The sequence below is a fragment of the Toxotes jaculatrix genome, chromosome 8 (genome assembly GCF_017976425.1).
Source record: "Toxotes jaculatrix isolate fToxJac2 chromosome 8, fToxJac2.pri, whole genome shotgun sequence".
NCBI lineage: Eukaryota > Metazoa > Chordata > Actinopteri > Toxotidae > Toxotes > Toxotes jaculatrix.
This window is the reverse complement of record NC_054401.1, coordinates 8,503,484-8,522,044: the sequence shown is the minus strand read 5'-3', so window position 1 is coordinate 8,522,044 and position 18,561 is coordinate 8,503,484. Positions and strand designations below refer to the sequence as shown.

The 18,561-nt window shown below is 41.0% G+C and overlaps 4 protein-coding genes and 1 pseudogene across 6 annotated transcripts; 2 read left to right on the top strand and 3 right to left on the bottom strand.

Moving 5' to 3' along the window:
- Positions 1–333: 333 nt before the first annotated feature.
- On the bottom strand, positions 334–2,080 carry mrpl17 (mitochondrial ribosomal protein L17). 2 transcript variants are annotated; one of them, XM_041045269.1, is made up of 4 exons: positions 1,997–2,080; positions 1,687–1,879; positions 1,058–1,126; positions 334–949 (listed from the first exon to the last, which is right to left on the bottom strand). In XM_041045269.1, the coding sequence occupies exons 2-4, from the start codon at positions 1,858–1,860 to the stop codon at positions 695–697; spliced, it is 498 nt and encodes a 165-aa protein (XP_040901203.1). In that variant the 5' UTR covers positions 1,861–1,879; positions 1,997–2,080; the 3' UTR covers positions 334–694. The 2 variants fall into 2 exon arrangements, with proteins under 2 accessions (XP_040901203.1, XP_040901202.1); XM_041045268.1 differs by having other exon boundaries at positions 339–949; positions 1,687–2,068.
- A 568-nt stretch (positions 2,081–2,648) lies between these two features.
- On the bottom strand, positions 2,649–3,683 carry LOC121186515 (annotated as a pseudogene).
- Positions 3,684–5,162: 1,479 nt separating this feature from the next.
- On the bottom strand, positions 5,163–18,136 carry LOC121185552. The gene is made up of 14 exons (XM_041043772.1): positions 18,063–18,136; positions 17,818–17,971; positions 17,468–17,727; positions 16,508–16,644; positions 16,231–16,378; positions 12,315–12,431; positions 11,694–11,962; positions 6,795–6,813; positions 6,532–6,606; positions 6,281–6,431; positions 5,927–6,177; positions 5,701–5,837; positions 5,473–5,574; positions 5,163–5,336 (listed from the first exon to the last, which is right to left on the bottom strand). The coding sequence occupies exons 1-14, from the start codon at positions 18,100–18,102 to the stop codon at positions 5,289–5,291; spliced, it is 1,908 nt and encodes a 635-aa protein (XP_040899706.1). The 5' UTR covers positions 18,103–18,136; the 3' UTR covers positions 5,163–5,288.
- LOC121186514 (trypsin-1-like) lies at positions 7,879–9,271 on the top strand. Of its 2 annotated transcripts, none has more exons than XM_041045267.1 (6): positions 7,879–7,921; positions 8,039–8,189; positions 8,295–8,545; positions 8,665–8,801; positions 8,944–9,045; positions 9,135–9,271. In XM_041045267.1, exons 1-6 carry the CDS (start codon positions 7,882–7,884, stop codon positions 9,180–9,182), a joined length of 729 nt encoding a protein of 242 aa, XP_040901201.1. In that variant the 5' UTR covers positions 7,879–7,881; the 3' UTR covers positions 9,183–9,271. The 2 variants fall into 2 exon arrangements, with proteins under 2 accessions (XP_040901201.1, XP_040901200.1); XM_041045266.1 differs by having other exon boundaries at positions 7,881–7,921; positions 8,039–8,145.
- On the top strand, positions 11,212–12,707 carry LOC121186513 (trypsin-2). The gene is made up of 6 exons (XM_041045265.1): positions 11,212–11,276; positions 11,480–11,630; positions 11,735–11,985; positions 12,075–12,211; positions 12,340–12,441; positions 12,557–12,707. Exons 1-6 carry the CDS (start codon positions 11,237–11,239, stop codon positions 12,602–12,604), a joined length of 729 nt encoding a protein of 242 aa, XP_040901199.1. The 5' UTR covers positions 11,212–11,236; the 3' UTR covers positions 12,605–12,707.
- Positions 18,137–18,561: the final 425 nt, after the last annotated feature.

Here is an 18,561-nt window from a genome sequence, read left to right as displayed (position 1 = left end):
ATTCAGTACTTTTGTGAATGAAATTTAAGATTTCAATAACTTGTATGGCATTTTCTGAGGGAACTCAGTTCACTGATTTTTAAGACTTGCAGATACGCTGCACACTGAGTGAACAGCACAGTGTAGTTAATAACATTAATGTTTCCACGTACGTCTTGCAGTGAGGCCAGTGTTAATGTTCTAAGTTACACCTGTGCTTTTCATACATGTTAAAATATATGCTGTGAACAAGGCCTGTTAACTTCTGTGTTGGTTTTTGTTGCTGCTTATCTACACTCCGACTGTATTAAAATATGTAAGCAATTTTTTGAACTGTCTACATTTGTCTAGTTGCTTGCTAGAATTTCAGGGAAAAAAGCACTATTCAATTATTAAATGGATACAAGAAGAGAATTTTCCCCTGTTGTGAGCTAATGTTAAGCAACAAGGGCAAATCTGGATAGTTTAGTATCCAAAGACAAAAAGGGAATACCTGTTATTTTTGTTGGGAAATCAAGTTTATTAATACATAACCCATTGCTTAGAACATACAGAAATGTTCTAAGCTTCAATTTACACCGTAGCTTTTGAGCCATTCTTCTGCTGAAGAAATGCATCAGTCTCTATAGGCCACAATCTGCAAGTGACTCTTCAGTGCATTTCAGCATCCAACCATCAACCTTCAGCGAACATTTATCCAACACCATGGTATGAATTATGATTTTGCTGCTAACTGTTGTGCCCTGTCCTCTCTGTAGCCTTTGAGCAGCTGGTTGATGAGAGTCAGTTCATTCTCCTTTTTCACAGGATAGAGAGGCGGGAAGGGGTTGCCTTTGTACTCCAGGACGGCCATCTTAGCTCTGTCCAGGTTCTGTCTGTTGGGGATGCGTGCCATCCGTGTGTAACCATTCGGCTGAGTCTCAAACCGCGGGGCAAGGACCTTGAAGAGCTTTGGGACCAGATCCTTTTCCTGAGGAGAAAAAACAGACTCAAACTAAACAATGACTTCACATCAACTGTTTTACTTTAAGAACGACACAGGTTTTAACTTCACAAAGTTGGAGTTGAAGACACGTACCGTCAGCCAAAAACTGGCCATTTTCATCGCCTTCTCATCAGTGTCTCCCTTTTTGGCATAATCAATCAGCTAGGGAATACAAACCAAGAAAATTAACATACAAACAGTAAGTATTTCTTTTCATTTTTTTCTTTTAATTAAATGTGCACACAAAAATACTGAACTGCTTGGTCGTTAAGTGAGTTTTCACTATCATAGTCATGTAGTTACTTTTATTTATTCATTTTGATCACGTTTCTTCTCCCAAGCTAAACCTCTACAGACAAAACCTTCTCCATGTGTCTGGTGGCCAATATTGATCCTTCACAACTAACAACTACATTTGAGAACCAAATATGTGTCTTATGTAACTTATGTGCTGTTTTCTTTTATCTAATTAGAACTGCTTACACCACAGGTGTCCAATAAAAGGGCCATGTGGCTGCAGGTTTTTGTTTTAACCAATCAAGAGCACACAGTTTGACCAATCAACTGTCTGAAGACTGAGATCAGCTGATTAAATGAGTCAAGTCTGGTGTGCTTCTGCTTGTTTGGAACAAAACCCTGCAGCCACAGGGCCCTTTGTGGAGCAGTTTAGACCTCTGGATTACACACTGTGACATTAGCTTACTGGGCAGCTAGCTAGCTACCTTTTCGGCGTAGAAGCGGACTTCATCTGCTCTGGCCAGCGTGGTTTCTATCCTCTCATGTCGAACCAGTCCTGTCAAAATGTTCCGCAGCATGTTGATCCGGGATTGCGGACCCAGACCCATCTTCCGGGCCACCCGGCCATGCGAGATCAACATTTGCAGCGTGAGGCGCATCCTGTCTGGTGAGATTCGCCTGCGAGAGTCCGCGACAAAGAAACGGAAAAGACAAACTACATAAGCGGTTTGAACTCACGCTCTCTCCTCTATAACCTCTTCAAACAGAGCTAACTGTAAATAATAGAGCAATCACCCCACTATAAGAACAAATCCTCAGGTCAGCTGTCTCACAGTGAAGTCTTAGGTTTGACATTGATGGTGCGTCGGTAAATTTGTCCGACTTGGTCACAGAGCAGTACAGTTCCGCTCAACTCTGCAGCCGGAAGCAATGACAAGTAAAGAGCCACAAGAAAAAATAGTTTTATTGTTATTGTTATTATTATTATTATGAATGAAAAAAAAAATCATGATATAGGATACTTGTTACATCTGTATATCTTGGTTATTATCTGTTTGGTTATTATTAAATACAAAGTTGTTTTAGAACAATTTGCAAAAATGGTGATATCATGCTCAATATGATTTTTTAAAAAAATGTTTTATTTTCTGTGGTTCCTGATTGATAAAGACCAATTTATTGTTTAGTGCTGATGCTATTTCTAAATAATGCTGTTCTGTTTTAACTGTTGTTTGTCTGTTATGACCCATGGTCTCAATGTGTGTTATAACATGATTTTTTAAAGATAAAATTCTCTGCAGGTTTTAAGTAGTATTGGGTTCATTTTCCCCTCATTTCATTTTACATGGCCACTTGCCAGGCAGATCAGAAAAGCAGAGACACTGAGACAGAGTGATACAAAATAAAGGAACAAACTAAAAATGTGGGTGTTACACTTTATTTCAATCTCCATTTCAAAAAGAAGAGTTTCACTGACACAGGATTTTGCAGTATGTAAACAGCTGTAACAGAGGTCAGATTGGACCACACTCAGTAAGAAGCCATGGTGTCCTGCAGCCACTCCATGAAAATGCAGGTCTGATGCAAGCGAGAGTGAAAAAAATGGGAAAGGCATATTGAAAACTCTATGTGACAGCAGACCAGCAGGCTTTGCGAAAATTTCAGTGTCATAAAAGAGAAAGAAAAGATTTTTTTTCTTTTTATCTTGGCATAGACACCAGGGTGGTTCTTTTCTGCACACCCAAAGCCCCAGGACACAACACCCTGCAGCTCGCCATTACACAGAACAGGACACACATAGTGCCAGCCAGGGCACAACTAGTGGGCAGAGCCATAGGCTGGACGTACTGGCTGATGGCGGTGGGCTTGCTCAGCTTGATCAGCATGATGTCATTGTTCACCAGCCAGGACTCGTAGTTAGGGTGAGGGATCACGCGGGCAGCAGGAATGATCTGTTCATTGCCATCCATGAACCAGCGGTTGTGATCACCTAGGACAATGTCCATTTTGCTGAAAGAGTAGCAGAAGTTGTGCGCAAGTGAGTAAGAGCTGAGGAGCACCCACGATTTGTAGCAGTGACACCACCCAGTACTCATTGACCAGGGAGCCACCACAGAAGTGGTAGCCAGAGTTTAGAGACACCTGATGGGGCTGGGAATGAGGCGTGCACTCATGCCCTCCAACAATTTTGTCATCTTCTGAGGCAACTGAAAACAAAAGCTCAAAAGATATTATTTTGATCCTTTCATGAAAGGCATAGCAAATAAATGTCACCCTGCAAGTATACAAGTACATTTCTTTGGCCATTTAATTGATTTGCAATTTTTCTAACAGACATAATATATCCCATATAGTAAATATATTCTGAGATTGTCTCTAAATGTTTATGCTGTCTAAATGTGGTCTACACTTACATACAGCTCCTAGGAGCAGAACAAAGATCAGGGACCACATGGTTGGCTGGTGGTAGATGGGGATGCGATTTTCCTGGACCCATGCTGGGTTTTTATCGACTGTTTTACTTTATGCTAACTGCTGAAACACACCCCTGGTGCTGCTGACCAATCAAAACATGCAAAAACACCCAAGTTTTTGCATCAGCAAAGTGCTGATGGAAGAATGTTTCCACACTTCCTAAAAATTCTGCCAAAGCTTAGTATTCATAGTTTCAATGGGATTCACGTTGAAGGATTTTGCTTTGACAAAATGTAGCTTAAAACAGTTAGATTTATTGCTGTTTGATCCATTGCTGCTCTGGCCTGGTTTGAGTAGAGTACAGCATGTTTGGTACAGATTGTAATCAGCATTTTGATATTGACGTGGCCCCAGTCACAGTGCCAGGTGGAGCCTCTCTCACACACACACACTGACTCATTGACTGGCTCTGGCCTGCAGAAGAGAAAACTGTAAGGAAAGCACTCCTATGCAACTACTGAAATACATTCTTTCTTTCTTACATACATATATACAGTCACAAATTCTGTAGCCAAATAAGCTATCAAATTTCTCCATTATTCTTTTCTAGTGTGATTACATTTGTCACAATTTAAAAGAAAGTGCATCACAGTACCAGTCTATTCTCTTGTAATTCTTTCCTTTGCAGATTTCCATGACTGTTTGTATCATCTCATCTCTGTGTCCAGACTGTAGTTACTCAGCTTGTGTTTTTGTTAGTTCTGCTTTTGCTTCAGATGCTGTGTTAAATCTCTTTTCGGTTGCCACTTTTTCTTGTCTCACCATTTTTAATTTAACAGTGCTTTTATTAGATATTGCATATTCTGTGACTTGACTTTCTAGTTAAGGACCCGTTTGCAAAGTTCATTAATTTTGACAAGGGTTCAGGTAATTCTGATAAAAATGAATAGAAACTCGACATGAGGCGTTTGTACCTATTTTAACACTACCTGAGGTATTGTAGGCATTTAAGTCACATACTGTATCTCTAAAATTATTGACTTTAAGTCATAATCCTGTTTATTTGTATAATACTTTGCTGTGCTGGAAAAATATTTGTTTGTGTTAATGAACATCAATTTCATTCTGAACGATTACATGCAACACATTTTATAGCACTTTTGTCATGGCAAAATTTCACATCAACATTTTGTGTCTCAAAATACAGTATTTGTATTAGATACAAGAATTAGATACACCTTGTTTCTACTGTTGTCTGAGAGAGAGTAAACTTAATTTTTTTTTAAGATTATTCTTTTGGCATTTCTGCTTTTTGATTGGATAGCAACAGTAGAGAGAGGCAGTAAGGAAAGTGGAGAGGGGGAGTGACATGCAGCACAGGGCCTATTGTGGTAAGGACTCAGTATTGCTACAGAGTACATGCTCCACAAGTTGACCCACTCCAGGAGTAAACACATCAAGATGCTGATGAAAAATCAAACCTCATTTTTAAAATATTGTATTTCATGATGTGAAAAGACTCAGGCAAAAAATGAAGAGAAATATCTTTTGGTGTAAGACTTTATTGATTTAGATGGAAAATGGCTGCATATTGTTCAAAAACTGCAACGATACTGGAGTTCGAATGATGTAAGAAAGACAGCAGAATAAGATGGTGATCGCAGGATCAGACTTAATAGCTGGCCATGGTCGTCTCCAGCCAGTCGTTGAAGATGCAGACCTGTGAATAGAGACAGAATGAGGCTTATTAGCACAGACAACCAGCAGAAAATAGAATTAATTTTAACTGGGCATGCACAATGTGGGAGTTAAATTTCAAATAGCTATATTGTTTATCATAAATGTTAAAGTTGTACCTTGGCGTAGACGCCAGGGTGGTTCTTCTCAGCACATCCGTAGCCCCAGGACACAACACCCTGCAGCTCACCGTTGCACACAACGGGGCCACCAGAGTCACCCTGAGAGACAAAGAGAATAAAGAGCGTAAAATTACTCAGAAAACTTCTTTTAAACTCAACAAGGTATACCAAGTAGAGAATACAGTGGCCTATATATTCATGCCTGAACACTGAACAATTACATACCTGGCAAGAGTCCTTGCCGCCCTCCAGGTATCCAGCGCAGAACATGGCATTGGTGATCATGCCAGGGTAGGAGTTGTCACAGTCCTTGTCAGACAGGATGGGGATCTCCAGGCACTGCAGCTTGTTCCTGTCAGCAGCTGGAGAACAAGACAGATTTAAAGGAAACTGAAGCTGCAGTAAAAATAAATCCACATATTGACAGAACAATGCAGGACTCAGTACTCACTGGCGCTCATGGTGTTGCCCCAGCCAGAGACTTTGCACATGGTGCCAGCGGGGGCACAGCTGGTGGGCAGAGCCACGGGCTGCACATACTGGTTGAGGGTGGCGGGCTTGCTCAGCTTGATCAGCATGATGTCATTGTTGATGTTGTAGGAGCTGTAGTTGGGATGGCGGATGACACGGGAGGAGCTGATGAACTGCTCGGTTCCCTCGTCGACCCTGATGTTGTGCTCGCCCAAACGCACCTCCACACGGCTGGAGTGGAAAGGGAGAATTTTTGGCATCTGAACTTCATGGTACTAGTTAAAAACATATTCATTCCTGCCTGCAAAATTTTGTAAGATTTAACTGTGCTTACGACTTGTAGCAGTGAGCGGCAGACACAACCCAGTTCTCGTTGACCAGGGAACCTCCACAGAAGTGGTAGCCAGAGTTCAGAGACACCTGGTGGGGCTGGGAGTAGGGCTTGCACTCATACCCTCCGACGATCTTGTCGTCCTCGGTGGCAACTGAAAACACAAAGCAGGCCAAACCATCAGCAACCAAGTGAATTCTTTTATAATTCACTTATTATAACTAATGAATACAAGCAGAAAGACATTTGCTTACAAGCAGCTCCGATGAGCAGAACAAAGACCAGAGACCTCATGGTTGCAGTGTGATCCTGTCGAATGGGGACTTCACCTGGAGTCCTGGTTTATATAGAAAGGTACCCCTTCCCCTTTCCCTGCTGAACACACCTCTCGCCATTATTTTTGACCAATCAGGGCCCTGGAGAAATTCTTCTGTGTATTGGAAAAGCAAACATTTTGTTGGCTGTCAGGTGGTCTGCACTGACATCCTGTATGGCTTAAATTGTTTAATTTACGAACCTTTAAAGAACCATGTTAACTGCAATTTTAAAAAGGGAAACACAAGGGGAGCACAAATTTAATGTAGCAAAGTTCTGCATTCATATGAAAAAGAATTAGCCACACGACATGGATTGATTGATCTCTCAAATTAATTTGCTAATATTGCTTCACTTTTCTGAAGAACAAAAACTACCATTTCTCTTGGAATCTGCATTGACTAGTTTACAGTTTGTTTTGATGCTGTGACTATTTCTGAACTAAATTTTCCATGTGACATTGTTGCAGAGCACAGTCTATAAATCTATATTTAGAACAGGAGATATTTTCTATTCATTAACCTTGACATGGATGGAGTTGTGCTGTGAAGACATGTCTGCAGCTCAGCAGATGGCTTGGTTCACAGCCGCAGTTGCTGAATGTGGCTTTCACGGAAAAGCCAACCCATGTGTCTTTAGATAGAACACTTAAAACAACATTTGACTCATTGAAGTGATAAGAGACAATCAACACCAAGACATGAAATCACTGTAACACACAGCAATTAGCACTGAAACTTCCACTGTCTACCTAAACGTATATTTTAATAGAGAAGCATTCAGCCATTTTATAACTGAAAACTGTCAAACAGCGATTAGAAAAATGAAATGAACTGCTGTATTACTTTCCAGCAGAGTGATTATTCAGACTTGAAGAAAAAAGAAATCAGATCTCTGAATGGGTTAGTTATGTTTTAATATAACATATACACCCATTCTGTTCCAGTAATTTTGTTAGGCTTGCTGTGCATAAAGTTTGATGAACTCCCAGCTTAGATATTTTATTTTGCTGGCTAATGCTTCTGATCAGTGGCTCAGCCTTGTGTAAAGGCATTGTGTGAATAATGCAGCTGTTTCAGCCAAATTAGTTTGAATGTTTTTGGACCACAAGCCTGTGACTCCCAGACTCAAGGGTCAATCACCTGGAATGAACCGTCTACGTCTGGTGGTCAGTACCTCACTATCAAGATTTGTGTTTTTTTATTTTGACTGGCAATTACTGGACCAATCAGGCAACCTGGAGTAGGTATAAGTCAGGGATTCTGAACTGACAGAATCACACTGCAACCATGAGGTCTCTGGTCTTTGTTCTGCTTATTGGAGCTGCCTGTGAGTCGTACAGTACTTGTAAAGAAGACTGACTTTCACTTCTTGTATACTTTTGTGTATCTACACTACTGCAGTCAAACTAATATCTGTTTCCATCTGTCTCACATCTGTGTTTAGTTGCCACCGAGGATGACAAGATCGTCGGAGGGTATGAGTGCACGCCTCATTCTCAGCCCCATCAAGTGTCTCTGAATGCTGGCTACCATTTCTGTGGAGGCTCCCTGGTAAATGAGAACTGGGTTGTGTCTGCTGCTCACTGCTACAAGTCGTAAGCACACTCTAGATATTTTAGGCCTAACTTATTGATTTGACCGGGGAAAAAAAAAATGCAAACATGGAAAAACAAGCATCCACCATCCTCTATCTCTTTCAGCCGTATTGAGGTGCGTATGGGAGAGCACCACATTGGAGTCACTGAGGGCAGTGAGCAGTTCATCAGTGCTTCCCATATCATCCAACACCCCAAATACAACGGCTATACTCTTGAGAATGACATCATGCTACTCAAGCTGAGCAAACCCGCCACCCTCAACCAGTATGTGCAACCTGTGGCTCTGCCCACCAGCTGTGCCCCCGCTGGCACCATGTGCAAAGTCTCTGGCTGGGGCAACACCATGAGCTCCAGTGAGTAAAATCTCATTGAAAACAGTTATTTCAGACTAACTTAGATATGTCTGTATATTAACAATATAACAATTTGCCTGCAGCCTCTAACAATTCATTCTTCTATTTTCTTGCTGCAGCTGCAGACAGTAACAGGCTGCAATGTCTGGAAATTCCCATCCTGTCTGATGAGGACTGTCACAGTTCCTACCCCGGCATGATTGACCACACAATGTTCTGTGCTGGATACCTGGAGGGAGGAAAGGACTCCTGTCAGGTTTGCATCTCTGCTATTTTCTATCAGTGTATTTTCACATTTTTTTTCACTCCTCTCTAATTGAAATTTGCTCTATTAGCATGACCCTAATGAAGCAGTATGGTAATGGTTTGTAATGTAAGTAATTCTCTTTCCTTATCAGGGCGACTCTGGTGGTCCTGTTGTGTGCAACGGTGAGCTGCAGGGAGTTGTGTCCTGGGGCTATGGCTGTGCTGAGAAGAACCACCCTGGTGTCTATGCCAAGGTACCATTTCATAGCATCAACTGAAAATATAACATAAAGCAAATATTACACTGTCTGTAACAAACTGACTAATGTCTTTCCATTTTCAGGTCTGTGTGCAGACTGAGTGGCTGCACAGCACAATGGCCAGCTATTAACTCTACTATTCAGCTTCCACATCAGACAGAAAACAAAATTTTTGACAGTTCAAACACCATATTTTGTGAACTACTACAAATAAAGAGTTATATATAAATATGAAGTATTATGTATGCTGTGAACTTATTTTCTCTCCATCTAAAATTTTTTGCCTAATTAATGCAATGACTGTAGCATAAGTTTCTTATTTAGATGATCTATGGAAGTTTTCAGCAATAATTGTAAAGTGATTAAGTTCTTATTCATCCCTTTGTCCTGGGCTGATATTAAGGACACAGACATCCAAGAAGTAGTTCTACAAAACACCCAACCCAACCATGACCTCACCATCTCTTGTGTCAACATATAAAGATATATAACTTCTAGCTTCTTCACTCTGAGACCAGCTGAACTGCAGTGCAATATAAGTTTATAAGTATGAGTTAGTAGTGGTTAAAAGTAGTTTTTATTCTCTTTGAGTAAGATTTATGAGCCCAGTGTGGACTGAAAGAAAAAACAAACATTTTTCTGAGTTATATCTGTTCTTGCCTGAGGACTTCATGCTGCCATGTTGTCCATTTCATTTTTGAGTCACTTCTCAGAACATACTTGTATCATTAGGCTGCTCTACAAACTTTTTTTTTTTCCATAATATTCACTCATTTAGTTCGTTACTTTGTATTTATTCACATTGCTTTGTGTTGATGTCATTATTATACGTTTAAGATGTAAAATCTTGTATCTTCTACCAGTGCCACTAAAGTAAGGTAACTAAGTACAGGTACTCAGGTACTTCTACTCCACGACATTTTAAAGGTAACTATTATACTTTTTTCTTAACTACTTTCCTTTGTGAGGTATTATATTACATACAAAATTAACTTATGAAATGTGCTGCATTATTATCAATGAAATGCAATGTATGTCCAAAGAGGTGAAAAGAGTTAAGTCCACTGACAATGGTCTGTGTGGATACTACCTCCCTCTCTAAGTGCTCAAACTGTAAAGACTGACAGTTACACAGTGAGGGGGACAAGCTGTTCAATCATGTGCTTGAAAAGTTTTAAAAACTTTTTTTTTGTGTAAAAAGTAAACAGATTCATTTGTCTTTTTAATTTTCGGTTAAGTGTGCTCATTAGTTGGAGTTGTGCAAAGCTACACTTGGATGAGGTGACATGCACTTTTAAGAATGATGACGTTGTAACTTGCACAACAAAACTTTTGGGACCTTTGGGGCTCTATAATTTAACTCTGAAATGGGCCATGTGAGTACCTTAAATAATTGAAGTACATTTTACCAGTAATACTTTTTTTTTTTTTTTACTTGTAGGACTTTTAATTGTGACAGAATATTTTCGAATTGTTGGTGGTATTACTACTATTACTCATCTGAGTGCCACCCTCCACCATTGCTTTCTGCCTATTGAAACTGCCTTGTCAAAAATATTACAAAGTTTATGATTTCTTTCTCAAGGTAACCTCAGCCCTCATATCTGAATTTAGTTTTCAAGTAACAGGTGCTGAGAAACACACAGCTGTGAGACACTGTGTTCACACGCATCTAAATATAGAGGTGTCTTGTGTACCTGTGCAATCTGACCGGAGAAACACACGATCCAACTTTCACCTAACAGGTGGTGGATTCAAACTTTTAACAAAATAGAAGTAAGAGAGATAACTGTGTAATACAAAGTACTAGCACAATGTACTTGTGCTTCATTATGAACCAGGTGTTTGTTTGCTGTGCGCTGAAATGGTTAATTCCTTCATGTCACTGTTCTTGTCAATTTAATTAAGACATAATAGAGGCTCAGAGTGACCCATGTTCATACTTTCCCTCATGATTTTTCAGAATTCACTGACAAGAAAGCCATCCTCACATCTAAAATAAAAAGTGTATTTTTTTTTTTAATGTCATTCTGGAAATGAATCACTTGACCCTAACATCCTGCTGCAGGGATTGGCTCCTCACTGACCAATGAGGATGGGTGGAGAGCAGGGCACCTCTCCTGACTGTGGATATAAACTACGGATCCAGGTGAAGTCCTCTCATCGACAGGATCACACAGCAACCATGAGGTCCCTGGTCTTCGTTCTGCTCATCGGAGCTGCCTGTAAGTGTGAAGTTTTATTTGAGCAGATTGCCTTGTTTTCTGCTAACAGTGTATTGATCATCATCAGTACTCAAATGCAGAATGGACACCTTCAGGGTTAGACTGGAAATCAGGAAAAAGTGCATTTTGCATTCAAAGATGTTTCATTGTTGCTGGTAAAGAGCAGAAGCAAACAACTAACTGGTCAACACATGGGTTTTCAGTTGCCACCGAGGACGACAAGATCGTCGGAGGGTATGAGTGCAAGCCCTACTCCCAGCCCCACCAGGTGTCTCTGAACTCTGGCTACCACTTCTGTGGAGGTTCCCTGGTCAACGAGAACTGGGTTGTGTCTGCCGCTCACTGCTACAAGTCGTATGTTACTCTTGAATATTACAAAATTTTGCAGGCAGGAATTAATATGTTTTTAACTAGTACCATGAAGTTCAGATGCCAAAAATTCTCCCTTTCCACTCCAGCCGTGTGGAGGTGCGTCTGGGCGAGCACAACATCAGGGTCGACGAGGGAACCGAGCAGTTCATCAGCTCCTCCCGTGTCATCCGCCACCCCAACTACAGCTCCTACAACATCGACAATGACATCATGCTGATCAAGCTGAGCAAGCCCGCCACCCTCAACCAGTATGTGCAGCCCGTGGCTCTGCCCACCAGCTGTGCCCCCGCTGGCACCATGTGCAAAGTCTCTGGCTGGGGCAACACCATGAGCGCCAGTGAGTAATAAGTCCTGCATTGTTCTGTCAACATGTGGATTTATTTTTACTGCAGTTCCAGTTTCCTTTAAATCTGTCTCGTTCTCCAGCTGCTGACAGGAACAAGCTGCAGTGCCTGGAGATCCCCATCCTGTCTGACAAAGACTGTGAGAACTCCTACCCTGGCATGATCACCGATGCCATGTTCTGCGCTGGATACCTGGAGGGCGGCAAGGACTCTTGCCAGGTATGTAATTGTTCAGTGTTCAGGCATGAATACATAGGCCACTGTGTTCTCTACTTGGTATACCTTGTTGAGTTTAAAAGAAAAGTTTTCTGAGTAATTTTACGCTCTTTATTCTCTTTGTCTCTCAGGGTGACTCTGGTGGCCCCGTCGTGTGCAACGGTGAGCTGCAGGGTGTTGTGTCCTGGGGCTACGGATGTGCTGAGAAGAACCACCCTGGTGTCTACGCCAAGGTAAATTTCAACATATTTAATCAACTCACTGCATCCAGTTTAGCTTTACTCTGGCTGTCTGGACTCCAGTTACACCCTGGTTAACTGATCTAACTCTGGTCTTCTTCATTTTTAGGTCTGTATCTTCAACGACTGGCTGGAGAACACCATGGCCAGCTACTAAGTGATCCAAACAAACAAGTTCAGTCATGCAGCTCAACATCATTTGCTGCTTATGTTCCATCTTTTGTACTGGACAACATGACAAATAAAAAATTTAAAGCATATTATCTGAATCTACTTTTTTATGTGCAATAATTTCACAAAAGTCTTAATTGTTCCTCTGAAAATGTGGTGGTCTATTAAAAGCTATTAACACCTCCCTAGGGAGGTGTTCCGGGCATGTCTCGCCGGGAGGAGGACCCGGGGAAAACCTAGGACACGCTGGAGGGACTATGTCTCTCGGCTGGCCTGGGAACGCCTCGGGGTTCCCCCGGAAGAGCTGGAGGAAGTGGCCAGGGAGAGGGAAGTCTGGGCGTCCCTGCTTAGACTGCTGCCCCTGCGACCCGGCCCCGGATAAGCTGCAGATAATGATGATGATGATGATGATGTGACACAAAGTTCTCTGAACACACTGTATTTCTCACTGATCACTGACAATTATCATCTAACTGAACAATCGTGATATACAGAACACATTTTTCCTTTTTGTTGTAAGAAATTAAAGTGGATTAAAGGGTAAAAAAGAGAAACATCAAATGGTGTCACAAGCCCTGCCTGCTATTAAATAAGTATGGCAAACAAAGTGTTGCACTATCCAATATCCACATCAGAACAGTAACTGCTCTTTCCTCAGACCTTTCCTAGCATCCACAGTTGATGTTTCAAACCTGGCTCCAAAATGTTGCATGGCATATGATATAATTTATAGAATTAACGGTTGTGTTACAATAATTGTTATAATCATTTGAATCCAAAATGTAATGGTCTTGTTCTTTAAATGTATTTGACATATAGCTTAAGGTTCCTGTAGACATTGTGCAGGTATATCCCCACATTCACAGTACTAAAAGTCTCACAACTCATCAGATGATGGATGTCTGCTGTGGCTGTTGCCAATTAATAATTAAATTTCATTTCCCTGCATTTGAATTATGAATAAATTAATTGCATATGCATATGCAAAACACTGTTTAAATGGGACTTTAAATTTTAAATTTTGTCGTTGGTTTACTAATCTGTCTTCCTGTCGTTTTCCATTTCATCATCTCATCTTTTTCTGTGTCTTGTGTCACAGTGATAATGATGAAGAGGGAGAGCCCATGTTCCTGGACAGAGCAGCAGGTGCTTTGCAATCTTCTCTGTCTGTGGAGAACAGATGGGAGACATTTCTGTGCAACTGTCCAGTGATTGATTTCAGGCAGTCTATTGCTTGCTGCAAAAGTGTCAAACAAGATATGTGCCATCATTTCAACATAGGTGACTGCTGATGGCTGATTTTCAACCAGCAGCTTCAACCAACCTTTCACCAACAAGAAAACAAGGCAACTGCGGCGAGCATGACATTTCCTGTCTTGTTGAAAAGTAAAGGTAATTGCAGTGTTTTTGAACGCCATAATGTTTGTGACATTGTGACAGCACTTTGACAACCTGCAGGTATGATTCCTTTTCTTCTGAATGACACTGACAGGTGATCAGTCAAAAAATGTGACAGACTTAAAGCTTTTATTGCATCAGTTCCCCATTTTTTTTGCTGAAAAAAAACAAAACAAAAACAAAAAACCTTTTTCTTTCTCATTCTCTTACAGTGGAGGCTGAAGGTTTTAGGAACATCACAGATTTAATGCCTCAGTACACCATCAAATGTGCGGTTCTGCCATGATCGACCCCCTCAGCCACTCTTTCTGGACTCTTTTTGACTGTTTCCTGTTTTTATTTTTGCATTTGTTACACCCCTTGTGTATCTGTTCTGGATTTACTTCCTGTCTTTGTTTGTTTTTCCCGCCTTTGTGTTTGCCGCCCCGCCCCTATGTGTTCCACCTGTTGTCATTTACCTCCGCCTCTTCGTGTATTTTTAAGCCTCTGTGTTCCCGTCGCTTCTTTTCTCGTCGATCCCCGTGTTTCTCTGGGTTTGGGTTTTTTTTTTTGTTTCGCTAATACAAAAATTCATTCTTCTTATTTTTTTTTTTCTACGTGGATTTTTTTTGGTTTACCTGACATTTTTTCGTCATACCTGCATGGACTTGCTTCGGAGTAGAGGCCAACCAGAGGCCTCTACTCGAAGCAAGTTCAACATTTTCAGGATACCTTTTCGTTATTCCGGCTTCATCGAGCCTAACATTGGCCATCCTGGATAACACGAAGCTGGTTATCAACTGGCTCAGTTAACTCTGGGTTTATTCATCTGGCTGCGAGCGCGCTCATGTGAAAGAGGAGAGTATTAATTACACGCAGCGTCGTCAGAACTGGGAATAAAGCACTTCATATGGTGTGAGAAGCAACGGTGAGACGTGCAGGTAAATATTCAAAAGTGACATTCAACAAGGTGAAATGTAAACATGATCACATAACTAGCAGTTATTTACAATTGATAAAGTCAGGCTCAGGATATACTGTAAATAAGTACATTAAGTTTCTTACTGAAATAGTAAAGTATTATATGAGAAGAAAAAAAAAGCATTTAGCTCCACGTGCATAATTTTTCTAAAAGGTATCAGAGGGTTTAATTTTAATTAATTATGGTCACAGTGCACAGTTTCAGATTGATTACCACTCTAAACTGGCTTAGGACTTTGGAAATCTGAAGTCTTCTTGAAGTCTACTTGTATTATCTTTGACTTTGTAAAACATGTTCATTGTTTTAGTCTGATTTTTCTTTAGCCACATGACTTTTGAATCACCAAACCCATGACTGATTACAAAGAAGATCATGCTCTGCATTAGAAAAGTTCTTTTGTTGTTCTTTTCTTGGTTCCTCTTTTTGTTAAAGGACTTGTGACCAACTTCTCAGTCCTGAAGTGAACATGTTGGACAAATTTCAGTGTTTTAAGTCTGGCTCTATTTCAGACTCTTGTAGTGTTCTGACATTGATAAATGGGGAGTTGCAACATCTGTGCCCTTTCTTTCCATATGTCTAAAGCACTCAGCATTCAGGAGACAGAAAATCAAAATGAGGGCAGTGTTCATGTGCTCCAACAAAAGTAAAAGACTGACAAAACCTCATCAACGCTTTTCATACAGCACTTGAATTCTAAACACCAATTTTGTGCACACATTAACAGATTAAAGCAGCAGTTTGTGTTAATTTGTCTTGTTTGGGTGAAAATCCTGAGGAGTGATTGTTTGATTAATGGGTTTATGGATAGGCAAAACTCATTCACACACAATGTGCTGGAGTTTCTCACAAGCTGATGCAATTCTTTGAATCTTTATGGTGCAGTAGACATTAGCTGCCACTGTTTGCCTGTTTTATTTTTGTTTTGGTGAAAATCTCACCACTGATTTGAAATAAAGTATTCAAAAATGTTTTGATTAACATAGTTGCCCATGAGTATCTGCACTGGGAGCAGTAACAGTATTGTCAACAATGATAAACACACTGGTGCATCACAAAAAGATTTTATTGATTGTGCCCTGACTAAACACATCTTTCTTTCCCATAGTTTCCCTTTGTGGTTCTCTCTGTCGCTCTCCCACTGCTTTTCTTTGACATTACCCACCACCACCTCCTGTCTCTGTCTCCTTCAATCTCAATCTCACTCTGATTTTCCCCCTCTCATGCAGTTCTGTGATGGGAGATCACAGCTTAGCTGTATCTGGAGAGAATGTCATTGATCCAGGGCATCAGAGAGCAGACTTTGGTGTAAACTCCCGGGTAGTTAGGCTGAGCGCAGCCCTGGCCCCAAGAGACAATACCCTGCAGCTCGCCATTACACACCAGAGGACCACCAGAGTCACCCTAAGCAGGGGAGAGGAAGAGAAGGGAGTTTAGGCCTATCGTCTCATTATCATGCTCAGTAATTTTTTAATCCATGTTCACTGATCACGTAAGCCTTATTTAATGTGCTGTGTAATTGTGTGAAAATACCTGACAGGCATCCTTGCCTCCCTCCAGGTATCCAGCGCACACCATGCGGTCAGTAATCCCGCCAGGGTAGGAGCTCTCACAGTCCTTGACAGACAGAATGGGGACTTCCACGCACTGGAGGTAAAATGGGTTAAACACTGCACACAAGAACAAAAAAGAAAGATAATGGTTGGAGAATAGTTGGATCAGTTTTTTTACCTTAAGTGAACAACATCACCTGAAAATATGTGTGATTAGCTTCAAAATGTCAACTTTTATAGAGCTAAGAAAGCTGTTTGGTTTTTGGAGTGGCAGCCATAATAAGTTTATCAAATTAGAGAGGTGTTATATTGGTTTTTTAAAAGGTTCTAGAAGCTTGTTTGCAGATATTTATTCATCAAACACATAAGCTTTCAAATGAAGTTAAATTTCTCCTCCAGACATGTTGGAGACAAACTTAGTTTGCTGTGAACTATAATATGTTTTCCACACAAAACAGCTCACTTAGTTGGTTAAAAATTCCTAAAATTACATTTACCCCATCTCACTCCTTGAAAACTGCATAATCTATGAATATGCAAATATTTTTCATTTCAGAAGTGTAACTATTGGAAACAAGAGTTTTCCTACTTCACTGAAAAGTCAATTTCCAGTGTATTTGCACTTGAGGCTTCACATTTCCTTCGTCAGGCTCGTACTGACACAACAAACTTACATTTAAGGTGAGCACAGGGAAGCTTTCCTCTTTCAGGAGATGAACATCTAAAAATAACCTTCTAGTTTGCATTTGATTGTCAAGCTTGCCCTTCAAAGAACAGATTGAGAAATACCGTTCTGATGTTTCAATAATCAGTGTTTTGTTAAAGGCCTTGTGTGTCACATTATGTTTCCTTAGGTTATCTCAAAAACATGAAACAGCAGAATTATTATTATGAGCACACTTTTTCCTGACTTTCAGTGTCAAGATCAGGTTTACCTCACCTTGGTCAGAGTAGATATTCCCCCATCCGGACACCGTGCACATGTCCCCAGGTGTGGGGCAGGCCTTGGGCAGGGCGACAGGCTTGACATACTGGTTGATGGTGGCGGGGTGTGCCAGCTTCATCAGCATGATGTCATAGTCCAGCGTCTTGTAGTCATAACTCTCATGCCAGTAGATGGCATCCACTGACATGTACTGCTCCGTGCCCTCGTGCATCCAGATGTGGTTGTCACCCAGCACAGCAATCTGGGAAAAGGGGCTGGAGGAGAGGCAAAGAAGAAAATTATTTTAATTATGTTGGCCCTGAAGTTCATCTCAAGGCTTCTGAATATGTGGATGTAATACAAACTTTTGCCAGCAGTGAGCAGCGGAGATGATCCACCGGTCATTGATGAGGGAGCCGCCGCAGAAATGGTAGCCAACATTGAGAGACACCTGCCAGGGTTGGGAGTGGGCTGCGCACTGGTAGCCACCTACAATCCTGTCATCCGTAGGGGCTGCAGCTGTGGTGTGAAGGAAATGTAAAATGCTTAATATTTAGTTAAAATTCTTTATTTTTCTGAAACCTTTGCACATACTTCAGATGTGCTTTACCTGCAGCGCCCAGGAGTGTGAGAACAATCAGGCTAATCATCTCGGGGCTGACTCGAGCCGTCCTACGACCAGACTGGACGTGAATGATGTGTCATTCACTGCATTTATACCTTAACCCCTCTGTCCCTCCATGCACCCCCCTCCTCTCCCACCCACCTTTGAATGTGTTCACTCCCCCTGCCTCTTTTCCTGCCATGAAAAAAATAACCTTATCTCTGTATGCCATGTTCAACCTCTCAGTTAATAAATGAGCAAGATCTGACATCATTTTGGCCTTGAAGAATTTTTATTCACTTTTTTTTTTTTTTTTTTTACAGAACAGAGTTTTTTTTTTGTACATCAAGTGAATGTGTGTGCTCTTTTTTATTTGTGATTGTAAGTTTTGGGCACCAACCAGTTTAATTGCATATGGGTATAATACTATACAGCAGAATGACTTAAACTGCACATTTTAGAGCTCAGAGGCTTCTGCTTGCTGTCTGACAGAAAAATGGCACAC